This window comes from Hemitrygon akajei, chromosome 7 (genome assembly GCF_048418815.1).
Source record: "Hemitrygon akajei chromosome 7, sHemAka1.3, whole genome shotgun sequence".
NCBI classification, from domain to species: domain Eukaryota; kingdom Metazoa; phylum Chordata; class Chondrichthyes; order Myliobatiformes; family Dasyatidae; genus Hemitrygon; species Hemitrygon akajei.
Window position 1 is genome coordinate 69,526,923 of NC_133130.1, and position 19,905 is coordinate 69,546,827.

The 19,905-nt window shown below is 38.3% G+C and overlaps 1 protein-coding gene across 6 annotated transcripts in view; it reads left to right on the forward strand.

Moving 5' to 3' along the window:
* arid1b (AT-rich interactive domain 1B) overlaps positions 1-19,905 on the forward strand; it is a 417,666-nt gene that overhangs the window by 120,007 nt on the left and 277,754 nt on the right. For all 6 annotated transcript variants that reach the window (XM_073051134.1, XM_073051137.1, XM_073051136.1 and 3 more), the window contains exon 3: positions 9,913-10,044. In XM_073051134.1, the coding sequence (XP_072907235.1) occupies positions 9,913-10,044 (132 nt within the window). The remainder of the gene's footprint in view (positions 1-9,912; positions 10,045-19,905) is intronic.

Here is a 19,905-nt window from a genome sequence, read left to right on the forward strand (position 1 = left end):
TTAATATTCCAGGGACAGCTACATGCAATGAAAATAATTTCTTTTGCCCGAGAATAGAATGTTGTTTGTTGTTTAAAGGCCTGCTTTATTTTGTCTTACAAGCAAGCCTTTTAATTACTTAAACTAAATTTAATTTTTATGTAATTAATGTCAATGTGGAATGCTGAAATTGACAATTTTTTTCCTCCCCTCTAGACTATTGTTTCATGTCAGTGAAACCTTGATTACAATTCAATGACTGTTAAAATGCTGTTGAAATTAGTTGTTCTGGGATCAAGTGAATGTAGTGACAGTCCACTCATATTGGACTATCTGATGCTCTTGTACATTATAACCATCAGATTAAATTTTAAAAAAGTAATTACGTTCTGTTTCCGAATACTTTGATTGTTGCCTTTATTTGGTGTTGTCAATATGCTGCAATAATTATCACAACTTTTGCTCCTGTTAAACTTTCATATTTGGATGAATTCAATGACGATGTACCAGTTTAAATCTGTACCAATAAAACACAAATGGAAATTGGTTTGATTTATTCCATCATGCATCAAGGGTGTTGGGGAAATGAAAGATGGTCAGTTTTGTGCGTGCTGTTACTGATATGGCAACTGCCAATTCTTGTTATAATTTACAGACAATTTCCTGCAGCTGTGCTCATTTGAGGAAGTGCGAGGAATGCCATATTATAATTAGTGAAAATGGTGTGAAACCACTGAAGCACAGTATACATGTTGAGAACGGTTGACTCTTCTTGAATTTCCTAGAATTTCATGCACAACCACATGCTCTTTGAATCAGGATATTGAGAGTTTGAGTCTCAAATGTTTGAGCACAAACGTGTCAGATATTCTTAGTGCATTAATTGAGGGAGTGTGGCTTTGTTGTTATGTTGAACCAAGGCTGTATCATGGGATTTCTAAAGATCCCGTGTTTCTTTTTGAGGAGAACAGGTTATTGCCAATGGAATATGTATTCTGTAGTCATTATCAATTACAAAGATTATTTTGACTGCCTTTTACGTGAATTGGCTGCCACATCTCTCAAGAATTGCATTTTCTGTAACACTTTGGATCTACTGAGTTTTGAAAGACTCTGCAAATTTTAAATGAGAAAATCTGAAGATACTGGAAATCAAGTACGGTAGTACACACAGAATGCTGGAGAAACTCAGCAGGCCAAATCCATCATGGAAAAGTGTAAGCAGTTGTCATTTCTGGCTGAGACCCTTCATCAGAATTCACGCCAGTGCACTCTCTACTTTCTTAAATAAGTCAATCTGCTGATTTCCCCCTGAGGTACTTGCAACATATCTGACTTTATTGCATTAAAAAGAAACTGGTAGGATTTCTGCCCTGGACATAGAAAGTCACTTTGCATACTGTTTATATAATTGATTCCAGACACTGTCTGGCATTGTCTTGCCCAGGAAAGATCTTTGCACGGCATTTAAAAAGATGTAAAGCCAATCCCTCTTGGTGGTTAAAAGGTAAAGGTTTTGTTATTAAAAAGGAAAACCTGCAAAAAAAAAATCAAGTGAGTGAGTGTGTGGTCATACAAAAAGCATATTTACATAGGCTATTTGTTCCTTTTAGTGTATTACTCTCATAAATTACTATCACATTCTTTACCATGTATTTATCATGTATTCCATCCTCTTTGATATCCGACTTAGTAATAGGTGTTCATCGTAATGTGAAGTGCTAAGTGCTTGGGATAATGCGACTAGCAGTCTGGCTGAAGGTGTTCTCTGTTACAATTTCCCCCCCCACTAGAAACATGTTTTATAAATGTTCACATGTGATTGGTGACATTCTGGAAGGCTTGATACTTAAGTTTTCTTTCATTTTTCTAGTTAGCTCTATTGTAGATGCAGTAGAATAAACAATTGAGCATTTATGGAATTCTTGTAGCAAGGACTCTCATTAATATATGCAGGTTGACCTTCGTCTTTTATATTGTATTCAACAACTGGTTGTCAAAAGTAAACACAATAAGACAAACTAGAGTGCTTTGAAAAGCTGAAAGAGGGAGTAGTTCGGTGGTCATCTGGTTTAATGAGGTTTGACTATAAATGATGTGTTTCAAAACTATTTACCATTACAAGCAGTCAAAGATGCTTCTATTTTGGGCGCTGCTCATTACTCATTCACGTAACATTCACTGCGTTAGCCTTGCGGCAACAAAGATTTACAAGAATAATTTAACATCTTGAAGTTTCAAATGTGTTTTTTCTGCCCCTGTATTGTTTGCAACCATTATGACAAGATCACAAAAATCACAATGTAGGTAATGGAAGTAACTTCAAGATTGCCTATTTCCCTCCACCTCTGAACAAGCATAGAATGACTTGATGACAAAGTATTGCAAATTAATGGGGATTTTAACTTCTCCATCTAATTTCTTTAGCCATTTATTTGGTGATTGGCTTATTTTTAAAGATTTACTTCTTTTCATACTGTTGTGAAATACGTTTGGCCCATAAGGCAAAAAAAGCAAATTGTTTAAATTAAAAGTTAAGGGTGATGTACTGCAGATAAATATATTATTTTCCAGATACTTTTGGAATCTGCTTTAAGAAAAGTGAGATCGTGATATATGCATAAGATTAGGCTAGGTATTATTTGATGTTTAATTTTCAAAACACCACTTGTTTATTTCTATAACACAAGAAATTCTGTCGATGCTGGATATCCAAAGCAACACAAATAAAATGCTGGAGGAACTCAGCAAATGAGGTAGTATCTATGGAAATGAATAAGCAATTGTGAACCAAGACCCTTCATCAGGACTGGAAAGGAAAGAAGATGCCAAAATTTTTTTTAAATGGTGGTGGGAGGGGAAGGAGGATAGCTGGAAGGTGATAGGTGAAGCCAGGTGGATGGGAAAAGTAAAGGGCTGGTGAGGAAGGAGAGGAGAGTGAAGCATTGGAGAAAGCAAAGAAGGAGGGGGCACCAGGGGAGGTGATGGGCATGAGAGAGGAGGTAAGAGGCCAGAGGAGGAATAGAAGAAGAGGAAAGCAGGGAGGGAATTTTATTTTTTACTAAGGGAAATTGATGATCAATCCATCAGGTTGGAGGCTACCCAGACAGAATATGAGGTGTTGCATCTTCACTCTGAGAGTGACCTCATCATTGCACAAAAAGAGGCTATGGACTAGCATGTTGGAATGGAAGAAGGAATTAAAATAGTTGACCACCAGGAAATTCCTCTTTTGGAGGATGGAGCGGAAGTGCTCAGCCCCTATTTTGTAATGGGATTCATCAATGTCGAGGAGGCCACATTGGGAGCACTTGATACAATAGACTCGAACAGATTTGTAGGTGAAGTGTTGCTTCACTTGGAAGGACTGTTTGAGACCCCGACTGATGGAAAGTGAAGAGATGAATGGGCAGGTGTAGCACTTTGACTGCTTGCACGGATAAGTGCCGGGAGGGAGATCAATGGGAAAGAATCATGGAGGGAGCGGAGGGGATGGGCAGTTGTGGGTGAAGAGTGAAAGGGGATCTCTTTGGAGATGGCGGAAGCTGTGGCGAATGAGCAGAGGCTCATGGGGTGGTAGGTATGGACAAGAGGAACTCTATCATTGATGAGGTGGCAGGAAGATGTGATGAGTTCAGATGCCCTGGAAATGGAGGAGTTCTGGGTGAGGACAGAATCAATGGTCGAGGAATGGTCAAACCTCATTCTTTGAAAAGGTGGAAGGGAAGTCTTTTCCTTGGACTGGATGCAGTGGAGACGAAGGAACTGAGAAAAGGGAATGGCATTTTTACAGCCATTTTTACAGGGGACAGGTTAGGAAGAGGTATGGTCAAGATAGCTGTGGGGATTGGTAGGTTTATAAAAGGTATCGATTGACTGTTTGTCTCCAGAGATGGAGACAGATTGAGAAAGGGGAGGGAGGTGTCAGAAATAGACCAAATAAATTTTAAGGGCAGGGTGGAAGTTGGAGGGAAAGTTGATGAAATTGATTAGCTCATCATTGGTGCATGAAGCAGCCCCAGATCATTCATTAGTGCAGCAGAGGAAGAGTTAGGGAGTCTTACCAGGGAAGGCTTGCATCATGGACTATTCTACTTAGCTAACGAAAAGGCAGGCATAGCTGGGGCCCATAGCTACCTCTCAAGTCTGGAGAAACTGGGAGAAGCCGAAGGAGAAGTTGATTTATGTATTGCATGTTTGTTCATTTTTGTTTGGAAACAATGAAATTGTGAAACATGAAGCAATATGTTATAAATAGAATGCACAGGGTTCCAAAGCTGGACGACTTATTTTTAAACCATACAAAGTAAAAGTTACATATATTTAATGTCCAAGAAAGGTACTTGAGGTTGAAGTTCCTGAAAAAGTGACTGGTGCATTGGTGCAAAGTAGACTGATAGTAATAACTTGATGGTTAGAATGTGCGGGTACATTATTGACTAGCCTTTTACAGTATTTAGGCAAAATAATATCCAAAAACATTTAACCCTTCTGTAAACCCTCAAGCAATATTCTTAAATACCGTGGAAACTTGTTGCTATTTAATTGTGGTTGTGGAAAATAATTTCTATGAAAATTATGTTAACCTTTAGGGATGGCTTCATTTTCTAAAATTTGAGTTGAATAGCTCTAACCACAGGACTGTGTTTGTTATCTTCATACTTCTAAAATCTGCACTGAAAGATTTTTCAAGAATGGAACCGTATTATTTTATTTCTATTTTAATTCTATATTTTATTAAGATTAATGTACATATACTCATTGGCAAATAGTGAATCCCATCAGGAGTTAATAAAAGACAAGAAACCCTAGATTTGCATTTTGGAGTTTTATTGTATCTTGGGAGCCATACAAACCTCCGGTAGATGTACAGCAATTAAGTTAAGACTATGAACGAAGTCACTGACGAGGCACTGAAGCTGGTGATATAGAGGTCGTTATAGCCTCACAAACCCAAAGGTACATTGAATTTTGTACCCCAAAGATCAAATGTACCACTGATGCAATACAATTTCAGTATTTACAATGACATTAAAGATACATAGTGGAAGCTCATTGGTCTGTCTGCCCCAACAGCAAGTTGCTTGTTGGCGGAGAAACTGAAGGATCTGGACTTGGTGTGGATCATGCTGCTACCTGCAGCAGAAAGGCTTCAGAGAAGGTGAAGTAGGTGCAGTCTAACAGTGAGTAACTGACTTTGTCATTTTTCTTGTGATCCTTGTTGGACATGCTGCAATTCCGATTCACTGATTTATCGGCAGACAGCAGAGGAGCTGCATACTCTAAATCATAGCGAGGACTAGGCCACAAGCTACGATGTTGCCTGTTTACTGCCGCCCATGAGAGAGGCGTTGGAGTTGATGCACTCCACCAGAGTGCCAGAGATGGTGTGGCATTGCGTCCAGCCAGAGTTGGTGCTGCTCCCCAGTGACTGTTCAGCAGAAGATGAGCTGTATTGTGTTCAACTGCAGCCTACTGCAACATTAATGGATTCAGGGTCTTGGACTTCTTTTTCTGTGACTATTTTACTGATATCTTATGTACATGCTATCTTATATGTGCTATATATGCCGTGCTTTGTATCACTGTTGGTGCTGTGTTTTGCATCTTGGCCCCAGAGTAATGCTGTTTTATTTGGCTGTATTCATAGGTATCCATGTATGGTTGAATGACAATTAAACTACTATGAACTACTAATTGATAAGACACCTCTGAAGGCCCAAATATCTTTGGGAGAAACTAATTAACACAAATATTCTAAAACCTTTTGATTACAGAGAGCCAGATACAATTAATATTGTCAGGGCCATTTTTGATTATACAAATATGATAAATACACAAGAACTTTTGATTGCCCATACCTGTGGCCATGTTTGATATGCTAAATGATAGCATTTGCCTGGTGTGCCAACTTGCACTCAAGTCACAATGATGCAGATATCTTAGCCGTGCTGTCTAGTTTGATGCAATCCAATTAATACAACTCGCATTGTCTTTAATGTTTGGTTCTTGCAAATGCAATTTTTTAGTCTGTGTAATAGCCTGTGTCTATAACTTCAATTTACTGTTGGCAATTTACAAAAAAGCTGAAGGCTAATTGCAAACTTTCTGAACTTATTTACATGTGCAGAACTGAAGCCTGGTTCTTGATTGAATTAATATCTGATATATTCACATAACTCTGGAATACTTCCCAACAAATTACACAGTAATAGACGGATGAGTCTAATCTATGTTAATTTAATCTGTTCTACAATTCCAGTTGGATAAAAAGATGTGCATGTTGGGGGGTAGCGGGAAGTAGATGTTTATTTAAAAAAAAACTGCACAAGTATATTATAACTGACATAATTTTAAGATCATGCTATTAATTAATTTGTCAGTATCTCCAGTCCGTTCTTTTATAATATCTGAACCATACTCTTATAATCCTTAAAGGGTCCTAGACTAAGGGGAAGTGGATAACTAGTGAATATTAAATTAAAAGAAATATTAAATTCATTGTGATTTTTCTGACACATTAGATTGAAATTTCTGTGTCAAGTTAACATTGGATCTAGCTGAGAACACTAAAAATCAAATTCTGGATGCGAGCAAATTAGGCAGTAATCAAAAAGCAAAAGCTGTAGACTGAGAAAATATGAAATAAAGCCAACAAGTTGTAGAAGTACACAGCAGGTCAGTTAGCATTTATGAAACAAGAATCAGAATTGATATTTCAGATCATTCGTTCATATTGCCAGCATTTCTGTTTATTTGTGCCAAGACTGTTTCACAAATAATTTGAGTAATTATTCTGACTGATTTGTATTCTGTGCCTTGCAATGTTTTTTTCCATTTTAAAGATGGCATATAAGTAGATGTTGTTTTCTCACTGAATATATTTAGAAGGTAAGCGATTTTAATTTGGTAGGCAACTTGGATTTTAGTTAATAGGAAAAAGACAACATAAACCCTTCAATTTGTGCCAGGGCATAAACCACTAATTACCAAAATGTTGCTGAAATATTGGTAAAATGAAGCAGCAGTGAAATAAATGTAATGGCAGCAAGTTTCTGAAGAATTGTTCCCTGCCCTGTTAACTTGCTCTTGTATTGAGCATGTCCATCAGCATGAATTTCCTCATGAAAGCCAGCTGGGATCTGATCTGTGATGTCCCAAGCAAAGCCAGGCCATACTGATTGTCAATCATACACAAGGGCTTTGACAGGTAATGAAGATACACCCCAGGCTGAACTGTCAAAGAGCTCAAATGTTTGTGAATGTCTCAAAAACAAGCATTAACTCAAATTGTACATACTATTTAAAAATTGTAAAAAAAAACATAATTTGAGAAAAGTAAACAGCCTTGAAGACAAATTTAAAACCCATTAAAACAAAAATATGAATGTACCTGTTTTAGCAACTGTTCACGTTCATTGAAGTTGTTACAGTGCATGCTCAGCAGGTTGATTTTCCCTGTAATGTTGGGAAACTGCAGAAATTTAATTCTACTCTTGCTCCATAAGAATTGGCAAATGACATTATCAATTAGGTCAAAAGCAGTCTCTCAGTAAGAATAAAATACATAATTTTTTTTAGTTGGAGTGATGAACTTAATACCAGAACCAGAATTTTAAACTTTAAGCACGTGAATATGAAGTGACAACTGGATAAAGCAGTTTGGAAAACATTCATTAAAAATCATGCTATTGATCAGAATCAACCATTTTATGAAAGGGAAATATAGATGACATCAGAAATTAAATGAAAACTAGTGGGTGCAACTTACTACTTAGTTTGCAGTGCAGCTTTACTTTTACAACTAGAATGCATCACAGCAATGATGCTTATGAGAAATAACTGATAATAGACTGCCAGACTGAAAATTGCCTACTTATTCCAGCTCCTATCTAACCTTTAACCATGCTAATATGTTTATCAATACTGATAAATTACCTTCAAACCCTCACCCATGAACCCTAATTTTATGCAACTACCTTTTGAATATTTTATATTTTCTATACTGTCCACTTAGAGTAAAAAAATTCTACAGTGTAATCCAAAAACCAGCATTTTCTGAAATCGAATTACCTATATGAATAGGTTCAAGATAATGGTGCATCCAGTCATGGCGTCCACTCTGGTTCCAACTGCTGGTGTAATAATTCATCCTTTACCTCTTACTGATGATCACAAGACACTGTTGGATATTAAGAACACCAAGTATTGCCAGTCTACCTCACCAGCAGATCAGCTCCGCAGCTTGTCTTCTGCTTCAGCCACCCAGGGGAGACTTCATCGGAAAGCGCGCTTGTATTCGTGCAAGACTAAAGGAGAAACACTGCAGGCTAGCTCTCCTGTCGATTCTGCTTTCAAATATTCGATCACTAGAAAATAAGCTGGGGATTACCTGGGGCTGAGACGGAGATGAAGGACAGCTGCACGCTCATCCTGATGGAAGTATGGCTCCAGGGTACCACCCCTTGATAGAGGTGTATGTATATATGTTGTTGTTGTTGTTCGTCCTTTGGAGTCGAAGATGACCATGACTTCAGTCAGGTGGGGGGGTTTGTGACTGGATCCGGAGGTGACTGGTGAGGCCAATCCGGGCCCTGAAAGCTCACCCACATTTGGGACACATGAGGGTAGGTGCTGCAGTGGAAGTGGAGGTAGCTCGAGCCTTGTGCGCGGCATGTTTCCTCTGAGCCTCTGCGGTGTGTCTGATTTCTGCTGCATACGCTTCTTTAGTGGTCCTGCTTCACCGGGTTGGGCGGTCCAGAGCAAGCGATTCCCAGCTACTGGGATTGATGTTAAGGTCTTTGAGGGACACTTTGAGGCAGTCTTTGAAACGTTTCTTCTGCTCTCCAACTGAGCGCTTGCTCTGGCTTAGCTCTCCATACAGCAGCTGTTTTGGTAGTCGACTGTCAGACATCCTGACGTCATGGCCAGCCCATCTGGCTTGGGCTTTCTGTAGGAGGATGTAGACGCTGTGGGTGCTAGCGTCCCACATATCAGTGTCCCACACAGCTCTGCAACATCATCAGTATCTTGCAAACCACACACCTTGATGAATCCTTTATTATTGCTGGTAACTTCAAACATGCTAACTTAAAGACAGAACTGCTGTCAGCATGTTGGGTCTCAACACCTGTCTCTGTAACTGGATGATGGACTTCTTGACAGAAAGTCCACAGTCAATCCGTGTTGGCAGAAGCACCTCTAGCTTCAACATGCTGAGCACCGGCATTTCCCTGCTTCAACCCGCTGCTGTTCACACTGCTGACACAATGATTGGCCTCATCAACAGCAACGAGACAGTGTACAGGGAGGAGGTAGAGCACTTAATAGAATAGTGTGAGGACAATAACTAGTCTCGATGTAGACAAGACCAAAGAGATGATTGTGGACTTTGAGAAGGTACAAGCTGACCACTCCTCTCTGCACATACACTGCTCCTCTGTAGAGAGAGTTAGGAGCACCAGATTTCTGGGAGTGTACAGAATGGATGCTCTCACCTTCTCCTCATTGAACCTACTTCCTGAGGAGATTTAGATGAGTGAGGCTCCTCTCACTTTCCTCATTCTAACCAAATTTTACAGGAACACTACCAAGAATGTCCTGACTCAGCTGTTAGTTTGCTTGACATCGGACTGCACTGAGATTGACTTTTAATAAAATCATTGGTTAAAATTGTGGCTGTAACCATGTAGCAGACATAAACTGGAGAGAAACTTTTGAAGGGGATCAAGTTTGAGAATACTGTCGCCCCTCTTGATTGTGTGGTTATTTGAATATGTAAACAAATTACTTTTCATTCTGATGAAAATTAGTAGAATGTAAAGTTGTGGTTAAAGATTTTAAAACTGCAGTGGTTTATACAGAACTTATAACCTGTGTTAAGTTTTTTTAATATCAGTCTCATGAATTTCAATTTTGGTTTTCCTTTACCAGATGCCCCCTCACTATAGTCAGCAGAGCATGAGTGGCTACTGCCAGCAGGGCCAGCAACCTTACTACAATCAACAACAGCAACAACAGTCATCATACATGCAGCAGGCACAACAGAGGTACCAAGCACAGCAGGTACGTTTATCTACTTAAATTCTGGAAAATCTATTGGCTTGGAAACCAACAGCAAAGAATAGTAAATGGCTTACTTTTCACTTAATACTGGCAGGATTGATACTTAGATGGAATATTGACTAATTTCTTTAATTGAACATGGTGTTTAAATGTTTTGAGTTATTTTTATGCAGTAGGTTAGTACCTATTGTGTTACTTCTATTAAAACAGTGGATTCCAGTTAATTGGATCACTGGTTAATCGTGGCAGCTGCTTATTTGCGATAACTCTTTTAAAAAAACAAACGTGAATCAAGAATATAGCCGGGATTCCTTTTGTTTATTTGAGATATTATGCCACTTGATTGGATCAGGAAACCATTGTCGAACAGTTTCTAACTGGTGTCACTTGAGTGCACTTGCCATAGCCATTGGAGACTACACCATGCTTAGAGCGAACAGTTTTTAAATAGCATCAGTTTGGTGTATTTATGTTCAAAAAGCAGTGAATTTTGTCACTGATAGCTGTTGAGAAATGAGCAGTAGGAACTGCAATTTGGAACTGTCTTGCTCATTATGGTTTCAAAAATTCAGGCTTGGCGAGCCAGAAGCAGTCCAGAGTGAAAATGAACCACTTCCACTGCTTCACAAGTTAGAAACGATGAAGAATTTGAAGGTATTGACGGTCATTTTGAATGTTACAATGATAATTAGAATGAGGTGGAGGATAAATGTGTAGCTGAGGGATTGGAGCAGGGATTCAGATTTCTGGGTCATCGGGACCTCTTCTGGGGCAGGTGTGACCTGTACAAAAAGGAGGTGTTGCAGTTGAATCCAAGGATGACCAATATCCTGGTGGGGAGGTTTGCTAAGGCTATTGGGGAGAGTTTAAACTAGAAGTGCTGGGGGGTGGGAGCCAAACTGAAGTGACAGAGGGAAGAGAGGTTGGCTCACAAATAAATAATGCTTGGAGATAATGCAAGAGGGAGGATATACAGGTGATAGAGAAGGGATGCGCTCAGACTGATGGTTTGAGATGTGTCTATTTTAATACAAGAAGCATCATGAACAAAGCTTAGAGCTTGGATCAGCACTTGGAGCTATGATGTTGTGGCCATTACAGAGACTTGGATGGTGCATGGACTGGAATGGCTACTTCAAGTGCCAGGCTTCAGATGTTTCAGAAAGGATAGGGAGGGAGGCAAAAGAGGTGGGGGCATGGCACTGTTGACCAGGGATAATGTCACGGCTGCAGAAAAGGAGGAAGTCATGGAGGGGTTGTCTACGGAGTCTCTGTGGGTGGAAGTTAAGAATAGGAAGGGGTCATTAACTCTGCTGGGTGTTTTTTATAGACCACCCAATAGTAACAGGGACATCGAGGAGCAAATAGGGAGACAGATTCTATGAAAGTGTAATAATAACAACAGGGTTGCTCTTGTGAGAGATTTTAATTTCTGAAATATTGATTGGCATCTCCCTAGAGTGAGGGGTTTAGATGGGGTAGAGTTTTTTAGGTGTGTTCAGGAAGGTTTTTTTGACACAATATGTAGGTAAACTTACAAGAGGAGAGACTGTACTTGATTTAGTATTGGGAAATGAACCTGGTCAGGTGTCAGATCTCTCAGTGGGAGAGCATTTTGAAGATAGTTTTCACAATTCTATCTCCTTTACCATAGCATTGGAGAGGGATATGAACAGACAAGTTAGGGAAATGTTTAATTGGAGTAATATAAGGCTATCAGGCAGGAACTTGGAAGCATAAATTGGAAACAGATGTTCCTAGGGAAACGTATGGAAGAAATGTGGCAAATGTTTCAGGGGATATTTGTGTGAGGTTCTGAATAGGTATGGTCCAATGAGACAAGGAACGGATGGTAGGGTACAAGATCCATGGTGTACAAAGGCTGTTGTAAATCTAGTCGAGAAGAAAAGAGCTTACGAAAGGTTCAAAAAAACTAGGTAATGATAGAGATACAGAAGATTATAAGGCTAGCAGGAAGGAGCTTAAGAATGAAATTAGGAGAGCCAGAAGGGGCCATGAGAAGGCCTTGGCAAGCAGGATTAAGGAAAACCCCAAGGCATTCTACAAGTATGTGAAGAGCAAGAGGATCAGATGTGAGAGAATATGACCAATCAAGTGTGACAGTGGAAAAGTGTGTATGGAAAAGTGGAGACGGCAGAGGTACTGAATGAATACTTTGCTTCAGTATTCACTATGGAAAAGGATCTTGGCAATTGTAGGGATGACTTGCAGTGGACTGAAAAGCTTGAGCACGTAGATATTAAGGAAGAGGATGTGCTGGAGCTTTTGGAAAGCATCAAGTTGGATAAGTCTTTGGGACTGAACGAGATGTACCCCAGGCTACTGTGGGAAGCGAGGGAGGAGATTGCTGAGCCTCTGACAATGATCTTTGCATCATCAATGAGGACGGGAGAGGTTCCAGAGGATTGGAGGGTTGCAGATGTTGTTCCCTTATTCAAGAAAAGGAGTAGGGATAGCCCAGGAAATTATAGGCCAGTGGGTTTTACTTCAGTGGTTGGTAAATTGATGGAGAAGATCCCGAGAGGCAGGATTTATGAACATTTGGAGAGGCATAATATGATTAGGAATAGTCAGCATGGCTTTGTCAAAGGCAGGTCATGCCGTAAAGCCTGAATGAATTTTTTTTTTGTAATTTTTTTTATTGAAGTTCATCATCAAACATTTCCTTAAGATGTATTTCAGACATTGTACATATATATCATATAGATCACAAATCTCCACAAAGTATTTATCTGAGGTATACACTTATAGAAAAGAGTGGAAAGAAAAAACAAGCAAAAGGAAAGAACTATGTACAAGTAGGGAGTGATCTTTTTCTTTACAACAGATTCATTGATTTGTGAGAATAAAATCAGGCCTATGAGGCATTATGTAGTTAAACCATTTTTCCCAGTATGAATCAAATTGTTCTAGCTTATGATTAACAGATGCTGTTATTTTCTCCATCTTGTAAATGTCCATTGTAATTTCCATCCATGTATTTAAAGTTGGGCTCTCCTGTGATAATCATTTCCTAGTAAGAGTCTTTTTACCAGCCACCAACAGTATATTCATTAAATATTTATCTCTTTTCAACCATTCTTGAGGTATATATCCAAAATATATGGTCTTACTCTCTAAGGGTATTTCACATTTAAAGATGTCTTGTAGGGCATTGTGTATCCCCCTCCAATAGTTTTTGATAACAGGGCAGTCCCAAAAAATATGATAATGATTTGCATTTTGATTTCCACAATTTCTCCAGCAAACAGGGAGGTTATTATCATATGAATGAATTTTTTGAGGATGTGGCTTAACACATTGCAGTAGAGCAGTAGATGTAATGTATATGGATTTCAGCAAGGCATTTGATAAGGTATCTCATGTAATGCTTATTGAGAAAGTAAGGAGGCATGGGATCTAAGGGGACCTTGCTTTGTGGATCCAGAACTGGCTTGCCCACAAAAAGCAAAGAGTGGTTGTAGACGGGTCATATTATGCATGGAGGTCGGTGACCAGTGCTGTACCTCAGGGATCTGTTCTGGGACCCTACTGTTTGTGATTTTTATAAATGACCTGGATGAGGAAGTGGAGGGATAGGTTAGTAAATATGCTGATAAGACAAAGGTTGGGGGTGTTGGGGATAGTGTGGAGGGCTGTCAGAGGTTACAACAGAACATCGTCCCTTGCATTGCATGATGGCAGTCCATTATCTGCACTAGATGTTCACACTCATTTTGTTCATTGCGTACACTGGATGAATTCCTCCAAAGATAACTCTTAGGAATTACAGCTTTAGTACCGTATTGGTAGTGTTCTAATTTGTTCTGTTTTCATTTAAATATGTATATTATTTGTTACTTAGTTAAACAGTAGTTTGTTTTTTTTATGCGTTTTTAACTACTTCTGTGAAACTGACCAATTTAAACAATTGCTTATTTGGGCCAAAAATGTACTGGTCCCAATGTATCCCAATAACTGAAATCCACTGCATTAAAAAAAAAAGACAGTTGCATCTGATTCCCAGATACTTATGACATCTTGATGGTGATTAATTTATTTGATAAATTCATGAGGTGTGATCATAAACACTGAAGTATACAAGAAAATACAGCAACTTTTCCTGTCCTGTTTGGCTGATTAATTGCTTGCTCAAGTGGAAAAAAGTAACCAAGGAATAACACACAGAAAATGCTGGTGGAACACAGCAGGCCAGGCAGCATCTATAAGGAGAAGCACTGTCGACGTTTCAGGCCGAGACCCTTCGTCAGGACTCAAAAGTAACCAAGGCATCAATTTTAAGAACTATCTGATTGCACAGAAATAATAGGTTTTGAAATTTACTTTAAGGGAAAATAGCTTAAAATATTTGTTTTCTTGAGTCAGATGCCTCATTATTTCCACCCAACTTCAAATTCATGACTTTACAAAAAAAAAAGATTTCTTTTGTAAACACAAGAGATTCTGCAGATGCTGGAAAACCAGAGCAGTACACCCAAAATGCTGGAGGAACTCAGCAGGTCAGGCAGGGTCTATGAAAATGAATAAGCAATCGATATTTTAGGCTGAGACCCTTCAAATTTTTCTTGTGTTTGATTATGCTGACTTGTTAATCTATATTGGACTAGAAAGTGAGAGCAAACAGATTTATGTACAAAATAACCACTTTACAAATGTCTTACCTGTTTGAAAAAAAGTTATTTATTGAAAAGTTGCAATATTTGCTAATTATAATTAAAACCTTTTAAATTACATTTGTAACTCTTCCAGAATTATGGAAGTTGATTGTGGGGGGGGGGGGGGGGTGAGAGAATAGTCATAACAGTTGAAACCTTGAAGCTGGATTCACTTATATGTAGCCTTTTGTATTTGTAGTCTCATTGGACACTCCACATGAGGCTCTAACTAAAACATCTCAGCTGATGGAAGGTGCCTCCAGGAAAAATATGCTCATGATATTGTTATGTACTGTTCCTTACTGCATGGCATATGTATATTCAGAGAAGGTTACCAGGCAGAAGGAGAATGGATCAAGAATGTTGAAAACCAATTTGCAATTAGACAAAGGAAAAGATTTGAGTTGGTTCTCGAAGCCTCCTGGGGGAAAAAATGTAACATTTCAACTGTTTCCTGGGAATCCCTGGTTCTTAACCAAACGAAAGGAGAGAAGAAACATTTGGAATTATTTTAAGAACCTCAAATCCTTACATAAAAAGGCCAAGCATAATGGGTTTGAAGATACATATTGTGTTTCAAGCTTGCCACCTGTCCTATCAGGCAGTTCCTACACCAACTGCAAAAGAGTGTGTATTTTCTATATTGACCTCCTAAGAGCCTGCAGAACTGGTGTGGAAGCAAATCATCTTGGGCCCTGGGGAACGCATAGAAAGCAGATGACAACATACTTGGGTATTGAACCTAAAAAATTATGTACCAAGATGGAAATTGAGGAACTTAGTAGAAATATTATTTTCTTTCCAGAAGTCATAAGTCTAAGGTTGGGTTATTTTATAATTGTTTGCCCATAAATGTTTTATGATCTTAAATATGCCCATAGATACTCACAAATATTCCTAAACTGAGGAATATTTAAATAGGAGTAAAACACTGGGTTTAAACTGATATTATGGATCCCGTGCAGGTTTTCTTTTTAGTAGAAAGCTTGGGTTTACCTAGACAGAAAATGTCATGATTATATTGTCTCCCTTGGAGGTGGTTGAGTAGACAAGAGTTCTTCAAGATGGGAAGGACTTTGGGTACACTCCTACAGAGCTCTTAAGGGTTATAACAGAGTAGATGTGGAGAAGCTATTACTACTGTAGGAAAGAAGAAAACTGAGTTTCTCAAGGATGGATGGTTGATAATAAGTCTATTTGAAAATACAAAGTGAAGGTAATCACTCAAGCGTGAACCATATTATGTCCATGTACTAACTTCTGATGTGATGAGTTGAGATGTTCATGAAGGTTACTTCTATTAGTTATTTAGTTGTCCAACTTGTGTTCATAGTTGGGTGCAGCCTGGATACAGATGTTAGAATTTGAAGATAAAAATTCTCTTTGCTTGTATGCGGGTGATGGATGTTGCCAGCTGAACCTTGTGGCCTTTAGAAAGGTATTGATACACTCTCTTCTGGTACCTTTGCATAATGTGATGATGGCACTCACACAGTGCTGTTAGAAAAGCGATTCAAGTGCTTAGTAAAGGGTATTTGGAAGTCAAGATAAGTTGTGACTAGGAGAAAAAATAACAAGTGGTCTCTTGCAATTCCCCTTCAAGGTGGTGAATTGTTGTTGAACATCACTTGTATGGCCGTTAGACACTACACCATGCTTAGAGCAAACAGTTTTTAAATAGTGTCAGTTGCATGTGTTTGTGTTCAAAAAGCAGCAATTTTTGTTGTCAATAATAGTGGTGAAAATAAGTAATAGAGACAATTCAGAACTGTTTTGCTCTTTGAAGTTTCAAGCATTTTGTCTTAGAGTTGCCAAAAATGACTGGGAGTGAAAATGCTACTTCAACAAGTTAGTAATTACGAAGAATTTGAAGGCATTGACAATCATCTTGAATGTTATAATGAGGATGAAGATTGGAAGAAGCAGTGGTCGAAAGTATTATATGAAGGTAGTCATTCTCTGCACAAGGTGTCTGCGCAGCTTTTGCTCATTTACAGTCAATCAAAATAACACTGTATGAATATCTCCGATAATCTTAAGAACCAATGCACAGTTTTATAGTACTGTAGTATTATTGGTAGTGTTCTAATATGTACTCAGTTAAATGGTAGTTTTTATCTTTTTAACTATTTCTATGAAACTGCAGCAAATTGGGGCAACTGCTTAATTGAGCCAAAATGTACTGGTTCCAATGTGTCCCAATTAACTAGAATCCACTGCATATTCAAAGCTGATATTAATGTAAGGTTTGGCTGTAATTGACTTGAAAAGGTTGAGGGTAATGTTTTGTTTTACTGAATGCAAATACAAAAATAGTTTCAGTTGCTGATGTAACTTAAAAGCCATGTAGTCCCATAACTAAGTCTAGCGTTTGTATGTGTTGCTTTGATCATCAAAACCACTTTCCTTGACAGTTTTTTTTAAAACTTGAACTCCATCTGCTTTAATTTACATTGTGAACTTGAATGATCTCTTACAGGAAGTCTCTTAACACATTTTCAATGGGTTACTCTGGTACTCAAAAATTCAATTTATCTTTGGTGTTTGTGTGTTGATTGCCTTTCTTAACCTCGGGTTAATCTAATACATTTCACAGCCAATTATTTCAAAGTTTATTTTGTGTTACATAAGCAAATATTACCATTTTGTGGAACCATCAAATAAAGAAAATGTTGTATCTACAAGTGGATTAAATAACTTTGAAATGTAATGCCCTATACATTTACTTTGTATGTCAGTTTAGTCAGTATCAATTTTTAACATTCACACATCTTTCAGCCTTCACAGTTTGAACAAGAGAATAAATATTCTGATGTTAGTTGAGGGATAAATTTTGGCATTACATCAGGAGAACTCTCCTGTAGAAGAAGAACAGTAGGGCCATCTGATAGTATTCCATTTACCTTATTTGCTGCTGCATTGTGGTCAAGCAGTACAAATTTTGGCAGCAGAACAAAATATAACTCAGCCTCTCCCAACTTAGCTGTGAGGAAAATAGATTGGCAGTTTGAGCAAGAGATAGAAGGTTAAATTTAATATGAAGCAATGAATTTTAAGAGAAAACAACATGTATTTAAGGGATGCCCTTCTCATGCTTGAGATTTCCAGAGGAAGCTTTCCTTCTCTGGGGACAAGGGTCAAAAGGAGTGCTGGCCAAGAATGCTCTGGAAAGTGTTCGTGTCAAAGCCCCCTACACTTAATCTTCAGTAATACTTAAAAAAGACTATCTACAACAAGCTTCCTGCTGGTGTGGAGCTAATATACAGGACAAATTGGGAAGTTGTTCAACCCACCTCACTGCAGAACAAGAGTTACTTCAGCTGTGGTGGTCACTGAACTGCAGTAGGAAAGCATATACATGCATTCTGAGTTTGAGCCCTGAGTCATTGTTGATTTATTCACTGAAGTGTGTGGCAGAATTTGCTGAACATAATCATTTACCAACCTGTCCCAGGTGCACAAACCCCACAAACAAACAATAAAGTCCTTTATGAGAGCCAGTGAATATAAACCACTTTCCATATCTAGGGAGCCACCTCTCAAAGAAGGCTTCATTAGTGATTAAAATATTCCATCACCTCTGGTACCAGCTTAACTTTTGACTTCCTGAGGAAAAAAAGTGTTTTATGAGATTTGTTTATTTCTCTCCTTTCTTCCCCCATCCAAGATGCACATTTGGAACCTTCTATCATCTTGCACCAGTCCTATGACCAATGATGTTTAAAATATTTTGATCAGATCCTCCAATGTTTGTACTTTCACATCCAAAACTACTCAATGTAGACCCAAGTGAAAAATATTCTATTTTAGTGCAAGCAAGCATGAGAAAATAGCCCCTGTGCTTTTTCTTTAACTTTGATATCTGGCTTTTCCCTTAAGAATGGAAATCCTTGATGAAGGCAGCATAGAAAAGTAGTAGAATACTGTGGAAGGTACAGCTGGTTTTGGAACATTTGGTGTGACTGAACATTGAAAGGCAAGCTACAAGTGAAGGCTGTCTTGAATCATGATGGATTTTGGCATAATTTACAGTGTAGAGAGGAAATAATTTTCTGTATGTAGTCAACAGATTGTGTTGGAATAGAATTTAAATGCTACTAATGGTCCAATGAACCTCATGGATATCCAGTCTTAAGCTGAAAGATGTGATCTTTGCTTTTGAAATAGGCATGTCTCATGCCAACCTGTTTCATTGCAGATCCATATGTTGTCTACAGTGAAGACTTCAGTGGATTGGAACCAATTCAATTTGGCCCAATTAAGCGGCTGCCTGAACTAACTGTAATTTCATGGAAATAATTAAAAACATATTTAAAAAACAAACAAACTGCCATTTAACTGAGTAGCAAATTAAGAAATTAAGTGAAATACAAAACAAATTAGCACACCCAACAATACTACCACAGAACTATAAAACCGTATATTATAACCTAATAGTTATTGATTAATTCATTCAGTGTACATTCTTTTGATTGACTGTAAATGAACAAAATCAGCACAGACATCTAGTGCAGATAACAGAGTGCCTTCATACAGGTTTTCAACAATTACAGCCTTGGAATCTTCATTTTCAGTGTAACATTCAAGATGATTATCGATACCCTCAAATTCTTCGCAGTTGCTAATTTGTTGAATTAGTGAAGTTGTTTCATTTTCACTCCTGGCCATCTCTGGCATCTCAAAGCCTAAATGTTTGAAACAGCAGTGAGCTAAACTGTTCCAAATTGCCTTACTGCTTATTTCTTGCTAGCTGTCAGTGATTTAAAAAAATGCTGCTTTTTGAACACAAACACATACGACAGACGCTATTTTAAAAACTGTTTGTTTTAAGCAAGTTGTAGTGTTTAACGGCCGCATAAGTGAACATGACTTATCCTAGTTAGAAACTTCTGGCAACAGTCTCCTGTCCCAATTAAACGGCATAGTGTCCCAAGTAAACAAAGGAAATCCTGGCTATTTTTTGGTTTATGTTTCTTTTTGTTCTTTAAGTGTTGTCCCAATCAGCAGCTGCCCCAATTAACCAATGGCCTAATTAACTGGAATCCACTCTATTTGCAAAAATTAAATGAAATGCATCCAAGGAACATAAAGCTCAATAGTGTTTTTTCCCCAAGATGAACTACCATGTTGCCAAACAATAATGGGCCATATGAAGGGATCATTGATAAACAGTAATCAGATGTTG